Here is a 14,077-nt window from a genome sequence, read left to right on the forward strand (position 1 = left end):
TATTTATATATTATTACAGATCATTGATTGTTTTTCCAATTTATTATAATCAATAATCAATGATTATTTATATATTATTACAGATCATTGATTGTTTTTCCAATTTATTATAATCAACAATCTATGATTATTTATATATTATTACAGAGCATTGATTGTTTTTCCAATTTATTATAATCAATCCAATTCAATTTCTTGAATGTAGCTGGCATAATCTCATCTTGAGAAAAAGAAATAAAATTCTGATCCACAATAAAATTCCCAAAAGTAATTTTGGAAAGGAAGCTTTTATATGACCAGCTCAGTAGCTGGGTGTCGTTTGCTTCTACTTGCCATAGACATCCGTCGTCCTCCCCCTGGTGGTGGGTTCATGGGCAGGTCGTTGAGGGAGCCTAGCTCGGACTCTGAACTCCTTGTGGAGGGACATGATGGACTGCCTGAAATACTGTCTGAGGGCATGCGGACCATGAAACTGGCTTTCCTGTTGGGCGGACAGAAGTCGCTCTCGGAGGACTCCACAGTGTTGTCTCCTAGGTCTGGCACACGGCTGGGCCTGTGCAGAGCATTGCGAAGGCAGGCTGGTATTTCCATATGACCCTCAGGACCCAGATGACCCGAGTTTAAAGGCCTAACATCCCTCTCTGAGCCGTTACTGCTCTCTAGATGCTTGTCGCGGTTTTCCCGGTCCTCTAGTAACTCCATGGACCCTTGGGAGTGCAGTTCATGGATCATTCCCTGGCTAGGCTGGCGCATTTGCCGGGGCTGCTGGGTTATGCAGGACACCGGGAGGGTGGCCGCAGCGAAACTGTTGTGCTGCAACATGTTGTTGCTCGAGCCGATGTAAGCACTGGTTAAGAACAGCGGAGGGTCCGTTTGCCCCTGCGGAATAAAAGTTTTCAACTGCGGGTTTTTCTGGGGAGACATATTCGTCATTACGCACAGTTGCTGAATGGTCGAGTGTTTGGTTTTGCAAAGACTGTCGTCCTCGATGAACTGGAGACCGCTTAGAGTCTGTTTAATTTTTTTAACCCCCAGGTGGGATATTTCCAAGAGGTTCAGGAACAACGAAACCCCTCCTATGACAATCATGAAAACCATGAAGATGGTCTTCTCAGTCGGCCTGGAGACGTAACAGTCCACGCTGTTTGGGCAAGGCACCCTCTCACACTTGTACAAAGGATCCAGTCCAATCCCATATAAGATATACTGTCCTATAATGAACGCCACTTCCACCACTGATCTGGTAAGGATATGAATTATATATGTGCGCAGCAAGGAGCCCCTCAGAGGAGCCTTCCTAATTTTCCTCTGCTCTTCTAGCTTCCTCAGTTCCTTCTCCAACTTCTTGTGCTCCTCCAAGAGGCCTTCCGTCTCTTCCAGCTCAGCTCTCAGCTGGATTTTCCTCCTGTGCCGTTCTTTCTCCAAAGCCCTCAGTCGGTACAGAGCATGTCCCATGTATACCAGCGAAGGCGAGGAAACAAAAATGATCTGCAGTACCCAAAAGCGAATGAGCGATATCGGGAATGCTTGGTCGTAGCAAACGTTCTTGCATCCCGGCTGGTCCGTGTTGCAGACGAACTCACTTTGCTCGTCCACCCAAACATCCTCGGCCGCCACTCCAAGAACCAGCATCCGAAATATGAACAGGATGGTCAGCCAGATTTTACCCACGATGGTGGAGTGAATATGAACCTCCTCTAAAATGCTCCCCAACAAGTTCCAGTCCCCCATCTTCACCGCCACATGTCCGTGCTTAAAAAAAAATAGGAGTTTAGCCTAACATTCAAGTTGGTTTATTCTTTAGATTTCTGTATTCATGCATTAGCCGTCATGCATAAGAATTTCTGCATGCATTCGACAAGCAAGTTTGACATTTAAATTCCAAGTCTAGAAAGTCATGCACATGGTACAATGGACTTGATTCTACTGAGTTGGTTCATTCTTATTTTTTCTGCATTCATGCATTAGTTATCATGCATTTTGTAGGCATTCGACAAACAAGAAAAGCATGTTTGAGGAATTTCAAGTTTAGAAAGTCATGCACAAACAGTTCCTATGTAAGCACAAACCAAACTAAAATCAACTTACATTTCAGTGGGATTTGCTGTCTAGTTTCCTTGGAATATAAACAAGCATGTTTTCCCCGATAAGGAACATCATTCCTTCATTTTACAGCCATGGAGTTTGCACATTAAAGTGCAGCCAGTCTCTCTGCATAATGTTGGCTACAGTGAATGTTCCCCACAGTTGTTGCATGCAGTGAGTTCACAGGATGTAGAAATTGATCAGAAACTGACGGGACAATGCCCCATGGCAGATCTTATCAAGCAATTTGCTGAAAACAGCACCCCCACACACATAAAAAGTTGCCCGCAATGCCAACCAACCAAAAGTCCCTCATGCAGTCAATACAATATTCTACCACATAAAATTTCACGATATTGCACTCCAGCAAACCACATTTAAGCAAACCCAGTACTACCATGTTGACTCGAACAAGAAAATGGGTTTCAAACTTTTGTAAGCATGCATGTCCATCCTATTTAACCATTCATCTTTTGTGTAATTATAATTCTAGTCAATTCAAGCCCAGTCTGTTAAATGGAGTTTTCAAAAGCTGATCTTTTTATCTAACCCTGTGCCTAGAACAAAACGATGCATGTGGAATTTATCAACTCTATTTCACCGTTTTCCTTTGTGTTCCACTTTGAGCTTGTGCCGAAGCTTTCCATGTTGTTTACGTTTGCAAGCACTCAATGTCAAATGAAAGACCTTGCACTCGATTGCATCAGCTCCCCCCTCCTAAACTCAATCCATCAATACTGCAGTGATTTGTTTAGCGTGTTCTTTTTTCTAGTTGTATGTGGCACAAATCTCATTAAAAGCATATTTGCACAGTATTGTGCATTTACCCTATAAATCCAATAGCAATTAATAAAAAAAAAATCATGATTTTATATTAAAACAACCGGGGAGAACAAGGCAAGCCATGATCCACCAATCAGCACATGCACGTGATTTTGTTATCCTGATTCGTCCCTGCACGAACCTTTCAGGCATTGCACAACTGGATCATCTCGCCGATCACACTACGTTTCACAAAATGACCAGCCTTTCCTCAGGGCCTTTAATTAGCTTTCCATCACATGCTGACAGAGTCAATGAGAGATTGATTTGATTTTCCCTTGCAGAAGCTTGAACTGCAAATTCCAGAAAGTCACATCAGGGATGTCGCATTACATAATGAGTTCATATGGTACCAAGCGAATGGCAGAAAACCATCTACTGGTCTTTATTCTGCGGTGTTTCATTTGATCTAATAGCCTTGGTTAGGGCCAAAATATGCACTGAGGAACAGGTCGTAGGGCATTGCAACAAGGGGAAATTATATTTCAAGTGCAAAAACATTCATATACAATAGAGTACATGTGCTGAAACCTACATGGTCATTATCCCAAAATAAACCCTGTCATTTTTATACCATTGTGAAGGTTTATTTATCCACTTTTTTATGTGGCTGTTCACCAAGTAAATAAATCTACATTAAATATTGATTTGAGTTTAACTTATATGAGAAAAAGGTCAATGCAAAGTTATACAAGAGATAAAGCTATCATAGTGTGAAAGACCTGTTAGCAGCAGGCACAATGCTCTGATATTAGCTGTTCACACTGTCAGTTCTTAAATTAGATGTGAGTATATAAATTTCCTGTTCACACAGTGATGGAGTGGCTCTCGCAATGTGTGACATGCCAGACAAATGGTTGTCTGGGGCTGCGTTTCCCAAAAGCTTTGTAATCCTAAATTGATCGTAGCTCCTTGGTGAAAATTGGTTCTACAATCAATTTAGGATTACGATGCTTTTGGCAAATGCAACCCAGAATGGTTCTATTCACACCACAGGACTTTACAGAAAATATGGTTCTGAGTCCTGAAAATTGATGAGGTTGTTAGTTCTAGAATGCTGTTGTCAATCCCATAAATTACTGAAATTTGTGAGAATTTATCCGTATTAGTGACTCCGTACAGGCTTGTTGCATCATATTTTTATGCTACTTTGTGCATTGTAACCAATCACACATGATTCCAAGGGCGATACCTAGTTTAAATATGAGTTCGGTTCATAGGTTAACAATGCTGTCATATTATAACTATTAAATTATTGTGTGTCCTCCACACAGTAGGCAATTTAATTTTCGTTTGGGAATGAGGACATCTCATATTTAGATATTCAATCCAGCAAGCCCACTGATCTGCCACTTAAAATCATATTGAGCAAAACCCAACACACTGGTAACGTTAGGTGTACAATTAGCCTTATATCAGTTATCGTTTGTAGCGATATTTTTTGAGGGACAACCCTCAGATTGGGGGTTCCTGACCCCTGTCCCCCAAGCGATTTAATCCTGTGCATTATTCTGTTGAGTTTATAAACGGGTTGGCCAATCAGAGGTGTACAAATGATTCATCGCTGAAAAACCTGAGTTACATTCAGTGCACCTCTCAAACTAAATTCTGCACTTTTGTGAAATCTAGCATCATAAACAAAGTCGTAACAAAGAGATCAATTTCATTAAGTGAGAGCTTTGTTTATTAAAAAGGATGTTTTTATAGATTACTAGGCTTAGCTATTAGCCTATGGAGTCAATTATATATTTTTGTTTCTTTGTTCAGTTTTACTGACAATTTAAATACTATTAAAAAAAAATCTAAGTATTTCAGTCTGTAGTAATGTATAACAGTCTTTTATTGTGTTGTAGTGTACAGTAGATACATTTTGTTGTTTGTGGTGGGAGTTTGAAAATGGATGGAGGCAGTGGGATGGATGTCCACCATGCTGATAGATTACTCCACTCTGATCCATTTCAATCAATATAGACTCGTGCAGCTCTGATCTGACTGTAGAGATAATGAGATTCCAGCACGCCCGCGGATATTTACTGAGAAGAGGTTTAGGATGTGAAACGGGGTAAAGAACAGAGCGTGAAAGCATTCCCTTGAAAACATCTAAAAATAATGTTAGACTTTGAGGATTGCAATTTTTAGTTTAATTATTTTAGCCTTGTGCTTGAGTCTCAAAGTATAAGATAGTTTTCAACGTCAACTTTGTAGTGAACATGATTATTAATCATTTAGTGGAAAATATATAAGTTGTTTATAAAAAGATGAGATTCACTAATGAAATATGACACTGTATATGATGCATCTGACCTGTTAGAGCAACTAACTAACAGAAATGCTGTGCTGCAGAGATCATGGTGGGTCATGAACTGAGTGTTATACAACATTTGACTCACCGAACATTTAATAGATTTCACATGTATGGCATGAATTCTCATGTATTATCAATCACAACAAAACAGACTCCAGTCTTGCATGCATTTTAAACAGTTCTCTTCATTCTCAAGTTGAGCAACTATAATTGCAATTTTTTAAATACATTTTAATTATATTTTATACAGGTACACAGACTGAAAAACCAAACAATATATTAGATTTTTTCAAGAACAGAACTATGTAACTTAAAGTAATTCCATCTAGGATTAAAAGAAAGGTCTTTCACCTAGTCATTAAGAATCAACTGACTGAAATTCACCTAATTTACAATATTTTAATCCACAAAAACTAACTCCAAATTGTTGGAGTGAAGATATTTTATTCACATTTAAAGTAATAGTTTATACAAATATACAAATTCTGTCCATTTTTACTCACTATGTTGCCATCCCGAACTGTATGATTTTCTTTCCTCCTTGGAACACAAAAAAATAAAAAATAAAAAATTGCGAGGAAAATGTTAATATTGTGAAATGTTAATATGGGTGAACTTTGACTTAACAATGAGCAAAGAAATACTCAGTTCGCTAACATAGCATTAGAATCATTGTGACATTAGCTTAACCTCAACCTACCCATAATAATTGCTGCCATTGTCGAAATGAAACTTTACTGTAGTGTTTTACTATAGTTTTTACAAAGCTCCAATCCCATTTATATGGCCATGACTTACGAATAGGTGGAATCAAGGGATCTAGGCATATGTAGCATCATATGTGTCAAGAGTTTATATTAGTGTTAGTGCAAAGCTTCTGTAGCTCTTCCTCCAGGATGCTGATCCTCTCCAGTAGACTGGCTCTGTCCTGCAGAGCTTTCTCTTCTGCCACCTTCTGCGCTTCCTGGATCTTCCTCTCGTACCAGCGTTCCAGCTGTGTGGAGACCGTCTCAAAGAAACACTGTGTCACCTCCATGGCGTGCAAGTTTGCCCGCTCTTGGGTGAAGGTGACCTCCAGGGTCTTCATGGTGTTGCTCTGCAGGGTTTGTGCGTGATGTGCTTGAATCCTGTCCTTTAGGTGCCTGCTGTGTTTCCAGGCCGGGCCGGGTGCTGGTTCTGTATCGCTGGCGTTAAAACGCTTGCTGGATGTGGACAGGCTGCTGCTGCCACTGCTGTCACAGAGTTCTTCCCATTTGTCCGACCTGCACTTTGAGACATCAACTTCCTGCGCTTCTGCTCGGTGCCACTTGGGGTCAGCAGTCGCCAGCTTCCGTGATAGAGGTTTGTGTTTGACCTTTGAAGGAGCTGTCAGGTTACGATATTCCCCTGTATTAATGTAGAAAGATATTAATATATATATATATATATATATATATATATATATATATATATATATATATATATATATATTATATATCTTTCTGACTGTTATGTACTCTTATTAAATATATTTTACTCATTTAAATCAGGTCTTATTTTAGAGTAGAGCTTAATAAAAACAAAAAATCACTTAATATAATAAAAAAGTGAACATGATAAAAAAAAAAGTGCTCTAAAGTCAATTTGAAAAAAAAGAAAAAAAAACGTATTTACTTTCTTAAAATATTTTGTTTGGTCTTTATGAGCAATTAATCAGTGATTCTTAATTTTGACTATCCTGGTACACTCAGAAATACAGTATGTCACGTTATGGCAATAAAATTGGTTGGGGAGGCCACTTCATGTTCACTTTAACATAAGTGAAACAAATATATATTTTCTAAAAACAATTCTTAACAGCTTAACATACATTTATAATTTACTTCTTAGTTAAATGTACCAGTACATTTTTAGATATTTATACTGGGAATAATAGTGATAAAAAATATGATTTTGTTTTTATATTATTTGAGTATACAGTTTTACTCAGAAATATGTCACATTGTGGTAGTACAATGGGTTGGGGAGATCAGTTCACGTTTACTTAACATGAGTGAAAAAAATATAAAAAAAAATATTATGAATATAATAAAAAAACATTGCAGTTAAGATAACATTTCTAAAAACAGGCTTCTTATTTAAATGTACATCCTGTTTTAAGGATGTTTATTTATTTTTACTAGAAATAATGATACTGATAAAATACTTTTTAAATGCATGTTTTCAAACCTGAAGAGCCATTCAGCTTTTTAAATATCCCATTTTACACAGAAATATGCCACATTATGGCAGTCAAATAGGTCGGGGAGGTCAGTTCAGTTCTTGTTTCTCATGAAGAAAAAAAAATAATATATATATATATATATATATATATATATATACAATAAAAATACTTGTGTATTCAAGATACATTTTCTAAAAATAAATCTAATATTAAAATCTTATGTATATAATATGATTTTTAGCTAAATGTACATCTTGTTTTAAGGATGTTTAGATATTTTTTTACTGGAAATAACAATAAAATACCACTCTCTCTCTCTCTCTCTATATATATATATATATATATATATATATATATAAATTACAATATGGAAATAAAATAAAAAAATCAGGGCATTTTTCAAACCTGAAGAACCGTTCAGCTTCATCTCAAAGTATCTCCTCCCACGGGGGTCCCCAAATTCAAGACTTTTCCCGTCATTGTTAGGTCCTGCTCCTGGGCTGGGTAACACATTGACGTAAGTGGCCAGCGAGCTGGAGCTCCCCTCAGAGATGAGCGACAGCAGCGGGAGACCCTCGGGGTCTGAATCCACCAGAGACTGATCCACAGACGGAGAGCGCAGAAGTTTGTAGTTTGGTGTCTCTGCAGGCATTCGCACTTCAAGATCCTGAATCTTAGACATGCACCAGCTTTTCACAGCATTGGTAGCAGCTACCTGCTTGTAAGATAAAAACAGAGCAATCAATCATGTCTAGTCTGATGTGATTGTGGTCGTGCATCTCTTCTCTAATGGTGTTGTACCTGTTTTCTCTCACCCTCCATGCGTTCCAGGGTGGCTCTCTGATTTATTCGATAATGACACTCCATCCCCTCAGCCGTCACACGCTCCTGTGTGAGTTTCTCAAGAACTTTTATCTGAACAGATTGAGATACGAGTCTCTAACACCCCTCCCCCATATTTTCACTGCCACTGGTTTTGAAAGTGATTTTCCAATTTATTTTATCCAAGTCAAGTCTTTCTTCTTGGAAGTTATTTAATGGCACTACTTATATTCATATACATTTTTCAAATACATTTTTCATTCAAATTCCTAGAATGACAATTTATTAATAATCTTTTTAAGTTATTTTTTATTTATATTAAACTACCATTCAAAAGTTCAGGGTCATTAAGATTTTTCCCCCTTTTTTTTCTCTCCAATACAATACTTTCATTCAACGAGGATGCATAAAACTGATCAAAAGTGACAGTAAAGACAATGTTACAAAAGATTAATATTTCAAATAGTCTTATTATGAATTAAACAATTCAAATAATTTCTATTAATCAAATAAGCATAAAAAAGTATCACATTTTCCATAATTATATTAAAGCAACAGCTATTATTAATATTGATAATATTTAAAGAAATAAAATAATAAAAAAAAAAAATTCCAATTCAGCATATTGGAATAATTTCTAAATGATCACGTAACACTGGACTAATGGCTGCTGAAAATTCTGCTTTGTCAGCACAGGAATACATTACATTTTAAAATAGAATAAAATAGAATACAGTTATTTTAAATTGTAATAATATTTTACAGTATTACTATATTTTACTGTATTTTTTAATCAAAATGCAGCTCTTGTAAGCTTAAGAGACATTTTATAAAAATATTCGTAAAAAAATATTACCAAACTTTTAAAAAGTAATATCCATAATGTATGGGTTTCATCTCCAAATCTAGAGGTTAGATAGATATTTTGCAAGACATGAAGGAAATTTTAAACAAAAAAGTTGCAATATCACAGCAAACGACAAACCTGGTGCTTGTTTTTGTGCTCTATTCTGCCCAGCCTGCAGTTGATCTCCTCTTGGACAGTGTGAATTTCTGACCGTATCTCCATCTTTGCGGCTTCCAGCTTATTCTCCAGAGTTTTAATGAGGGGCTTACAACGACAGTCATTCACAGGGGCCTGTTTGCAGACACTGGTTAAGAGGTTTAAAACAAACAAATGCATTGCACTAACTCTAATGTAGAGTTTACCTGCTTTATCTGTCCATCTTTATCCCTGTATAGTGTATAAAGCTGATAGACTCTTCCAGGAGCTTCCTCTTCCTTCTGAGAGCTGGGGCTGCTGTGTTTTATTCTCTGGGATGGAGATCCTCTTTCATGGAGCTGATACTCTCTCCGAAACACATGTTCCAACTTTATTAACCACAAAAACATATTTAGAATTACTGGACAGAGTACTTTTTTAAATGTTCATGCTAGAGCAGGAATTTTTAAAGACCATCATTATCAGGTAAAATGTCTCAGCTAAAACTGTGTTAACATTTAAATGAACTTGTTTTAAGACAAAAATAGTTTACCTGATTATAATTCAGATTATTAAAAAAAATTGTTAATATGTTTAAGACATGCATGATCACAAAATTGCTTTAATAGTAAAATTAAGATTTATTAAGATTTGTTATAAAGATTAAGATTTTATTAATTTAAAAAAAAAACAAGTTACTGTTTTTTTTACGTTATTAAGCCTAATGAGAAGCAGAATAATGCAATGTCATCATTTTAGTATTGTAAAATAATATAATAATTTTGAGTATAATTAAACAAAATTGCCACTATATATGGATGCAAGTTAATATATTTCTCTAAAATTTTTGTAACAATCTGTAAATTGTTTTAATATCAATATTATTAAAATAGTATATAAATCAATAGTTCTTATTTATTTATAAGATAGTAAGCCATTTAATAAGCTGAATAATGCACAGTCATTACTGCAAAATAAACCCTCTAAATATCAACATACATTAACACGGTATGTTGGCATATAGTATAATATTACAGTATTAAATATTATAATAGGTATTATCAATTTAATATCACTACCTGTCTTGGGCTCCTGATCTTTCTCCTCGTGCCGGGGCTCAGAGTTGCTGTTTTCCGTTCAGTTTGATGTACTTGATCACTGTTGTTTGTGTCTTCTGCCACTTCAGTACAGTCCTGCACAATGAAGGGAGTGCTTAGCACGAGAGGGATATTTAGGCGAAAACAATCACATGACCTCTGATCTCTTTTAGGGTTATGGAAGCTTAGTAGACATGTGACATTTTCTTCTCACTGGCCCCTAGACCCCAATCATATTACAAACAATGAATCTGCAACAGCGCAGATGTTGTTCTAGATGGGTGAATCTTATCTTAATTTTCCACCTTCTCTCGGGAGGAATGAACTCTGGGGAGGGACTGAGTTCTCCTCCGGGCCCGCAAGACATCTCTTCGTTTTCTCACAGTTCTTCCACGAGCAAACCGCTGCACCTAAGCAGGGACATACACCCTGAGTTATGCTACTGATAAAATAAACATTATTATATTATTTAGCACCTGCTGGTATGCTGGAACTACACCAGAATGCATGCAACTAACGAACTACCTAAATAGTTATGTAAAAAAGTTAACTGAAATAAAATAAAATATATAAAAAAAAAAAACTTCAACTTATTTTATGTCAGCTAGATGCCAAAGCAACATTTTTCAATTGAATTATATATATATATATATATATATATATATATATATATATATATATATATATATATATATATAAACAACATTACTTACCTGATTGGATTTTGCTAACAGAATAGCCAAATCTCGGTTGTTATTGTCCCGGGCTTTATCAAGAGCAGTGTGGCCTGTCTGTTGATAGATTTAGTGTGGAAATGAATTGTCATTCTTTACAGTCCAATTTGTGAAGCCATAGCATCGTCCAACCCCAGCCCTCAATACAACTTACCTTCATAATAACTATACAATCATAAAGAGATTTAAGTATATCATGAGATTACATGTCTTACATTGTTTTTGATGTTTGCGTCAGCTCCTGCTTCCAGTAACAGATTGACAGTTTTCTTGTGATTTAGGGCAGCAGCGACATGAAGCGCAGTGTCTCCTATCTGTAAAATATAACAATTTTCCACAAGATTATGACCACAATAAGGTGTAATTGTAAGCAATTACCAGTAAAAGATGCTGTCGTCTAAACCACAGTCTAGCAGTTTAAAGCAGACAAAGACCATTTTAATTTTGTTTATTTGTTTATTTGTTTATTTTTCATTGTGTGCCACTTTATTATGGTTTGTTGAAGTGTAAGACAAGCCATAATTAATTATGTAGTGTTGTTTTCTTTTGGCAGTTTATAGCATAATTGCGTAGACAAAATAATTTAGAAACTAGGACACAGCAGTGACACAAAAAGTAAACCACACTGGTGCTGGATTCAAAACAATCAGAATGAGGATCTGACCTGGTTTTTCTCAGCCACGGAGCAGAAAGAAGCCACGAGGATCTTAATCATGGCCAAGTGATTGTAGCGTGCAGCAATGTGTAAGCATGTGTCACCTGCCTGGAAGGACAGAAATGATTGCACTTCTTTTTCAGGATTTAAAATTGAACTTTTACTCTCAGTTTGCAATTTATATAATCATTTAAAATAGATTGTGATGATTTTAGACAAGTGCACATGCATTGTTTTTGCTGTCAGGCATCGCTCCACCTAGTAGTAGCACTCGAGCGGTCTGGGAATGTCCATTCTGACACGCTAGATGTAGAGGTGTGTTTCCTGCCTTTAAAAATAAAATAATAATACAGTTTAAATAATGGAATAGAAACTGATTGCAAGGATCATTCATCAGAATTCACTAAAACCGAGATTCTAAATTCAACAGGTTTTAGTTATCTGTTACTGTTATCTGTTATCTGCTAAGTTTCAGTTTATCTATAGAAAAATGGACAAACTTTTAGCAGATATATGAATTTTTTAAGAATAAAAAAATCGTGGAAAATGCTTTGAAAAAAAAAGCCAATTTAAAGTGTACATGTCCCGTGCCGATTATTTTTCATATAATGTCTATAAACTGTTATATGTGTATCTATGGACATGTACATTTTTAAATGAAAAGCCCATTAAATTGTTTTTTAGATAATAATATAAATCAAAGCTGATAGCTTTTGAATCTCCTGCTTCAAAATGAAAATGTTTTCTCTTAAAAATATTGGTTGGGGTCTTTAAAGAAACTTCTTTTGTAACAAATGTTTTTAATATATTTTTTTTTATAAAAAATCTGTTTTAATCTCAAAGTAAATGGAAAATAATGCACATGAAAATTACTTACTTTGTTCTTCACTTGGACATCTGCCCCAGCTTTGACCAGTAACTTTACACATGAACTGAACCCATGCCATGATACCTCATGCAAAGCAGTGTTTCCTTCCTGATGAAAATAATAATAATAATAATAATCAGATTCTATAGCATTGATTTAACCAGTTTTTAGTTAACAAAATCAACTCATTCCCTGTGCATTGATATGAACAATAGTCTGGATATTTACATCTGACAGTTTTATTTAAATATTCCGGAATCTTGATTCATATAAATAATAACAATTCTGATATATAATGATTATTAGGGAAACAACATAAGGATTTTTGTAATGCAAATAAACAGACCTTGTCTTGTAAATCAAGTGCACAGCCTCCATGGATGAGGGCAGAGATAGCGTCACGGTTTCCCACAACAGCTGCCCGGTGCAGGGCTGTCTGATGACCCTGGAAAAAACAAAAACACATCCATTAGCACTGCTGTTTGTCTGTATATTCTATCTAAGCTCAAAGGCCAACAGAGGTCATACATCAGCCACATTAAAAACTCTCCTAGAAGATTGCAAATTGTGGCCTTAGCAAAAATCTCAAGAATATTGGCTTAAGCCTTCTTATCATTCACTCAAGAGAGTAATGGTCGAAATTAAAAGTAAAAGAGATAGACCATGAGTTTACATCTTCCAGGCCGCCGTCCACCCCCTGCCTCTGTGTGACTGTTATGTGAGAATAGGTGAACTCACAGCAACTGTCCTGTGCAAAACAAGACACGCATGCTCACATAAGAGAAATGCGCCACAATCCCGCACGCAGGGACTTACAGACCGAGAGCGTATGACCAGCTGGCTTTACTGACAATAAAAGAGTCACGTGGGTAATCCCTCGCACAGGAACAGAGAGAGATTCAATGTAGTCTTTTCTTTAGGTCTAACATTAGAGGCAATATTTCTGGATACGAATGAAACCCATCCGATCTCTGTGTTTTAAGCTCTTGCTTTCATTTCTTGCCTGTCTTTAAATGGTTAAATTAGGACAAAACAAGTGGAATTGAGAAATTGAGAAAATATACATTCTTTTCTTGCATTTTTCCACTAAATGTGTATTTTTACTTAATGTCAAAACAGCAGGATGATATTGTGTATAGTAATGTAAAATATTGTAAATAATTGCAACTCAAGCATTTGCCTATAAAAAAATCAATTGAGACTACAGGATATAAAGAGATTTTTAGCTCCATATATTAACTTTTCTTAAAATATTTGATTTAAGACTAATAATCTAATCATCAAAAGGCTGACTCTCAGGTTATCCAGATTTTTATAAATCTGAAAAAAAGTTTTATTATTTTTATAGTAATTATTATTTTATTTTTTACAAATGTCTGGCAATTATGATTACTTGATATTTCTTATTTTTACTCAATATATATGAATCTGCATGAGTTTTTTTTTATTTAAATCTTCAATAAAATAAATCTATAGTGGTCATCTCTTATCAGTTATCAGTTAT

The 14,077-nt window shown here is 35.7% G+C and overlaps 2 protein-coding genes across 3 annotated transcripts; both read right to left on the bottom strand.

The window, feature by feature from the left end:
* Window positions 1–288: 288 nt before the first annotated feature.
* On the bottom strand, window positions 289–2,220 carry LOC132113368 (gap junction alpha-10 protein-like). Its single transcript, XM_059521157.1, has 2 exons — window positions 2,089–2,220; window positions 289–1,752 (listed from the first exon to the last, which is right to left on the bottom strand). The coding sequence occupies exon 2, from the start codon at window positions 1,729–1,731 to the stop codon at window positions 289–291; it is 1,443 nt and encodes a 480-aa protein (XP_059377140.1). The 5' UTR covers window positions 1,732–1,752; window positions 2,089–2,220.
* Window positions 2,221–5,287: 3,067 nt separating this feature from the next.
* ankrd6a (ankyrin repeat domain 6a) lies at window positions 5,288–13,323 on the bottom strand. 2 transcript variants are annotated; one of them, XM_059521004.1, is made up of 14 exons: window positions 13,236–13,323; window positions 12,920–13,018; window positions 12,583–12,681; window positions 11,931–12,033; window positions 11,715–11,809; window positions 11,266–11,364; window positions 11,030–11,107; window positions 10,622–10,726; window positions 10,296–10,412; window positions 9,447–9,608; window positions 9,223–9,375; window positions 8,217–8,330; window positions 7,821–8,130; window positions 5,288–6,598 (listed from the first exon to the last, which is right to left on the bottom strand). In XM_059521004.1, the coding sequence occupies exons 1-14, from the start codon at window positions 13,236–13,238 to the stop codon at window positions 6,057–6,059; spliced, it is 2,079 nt and encodes a 692-aa protein (XP_059376987.1). In that variant the 5' UTR covers window positions 13,239–13,323; the 3' UTR covers window positions 5,288–6,056. The 2 variants fall into 2 exon arrangements, with proteins under 2 accessions (XP_059376987.1, XP_059376986.1); XM_059521003.1 differs by having other exon boundaries at window positions 7,821–8,133.
* Between the last annotated feature and the right edge of the window lie 754 nt (window positions 13,324–14,077).

This window comes from Carassius carassius, chromosome 32 (genome assembly GCF_963082965.1).
Source record: "Carassius carassius chromosome 32, fCarCar2.1, whole genome shotgun sequence".
Taxonomy (NCBI): domain Eukaryota; kingdom Metazoa; phylum Chordata; class Actinopteri; order Cypriniformes; family Cyprinidae; genus Carassius; species Carassius carassius.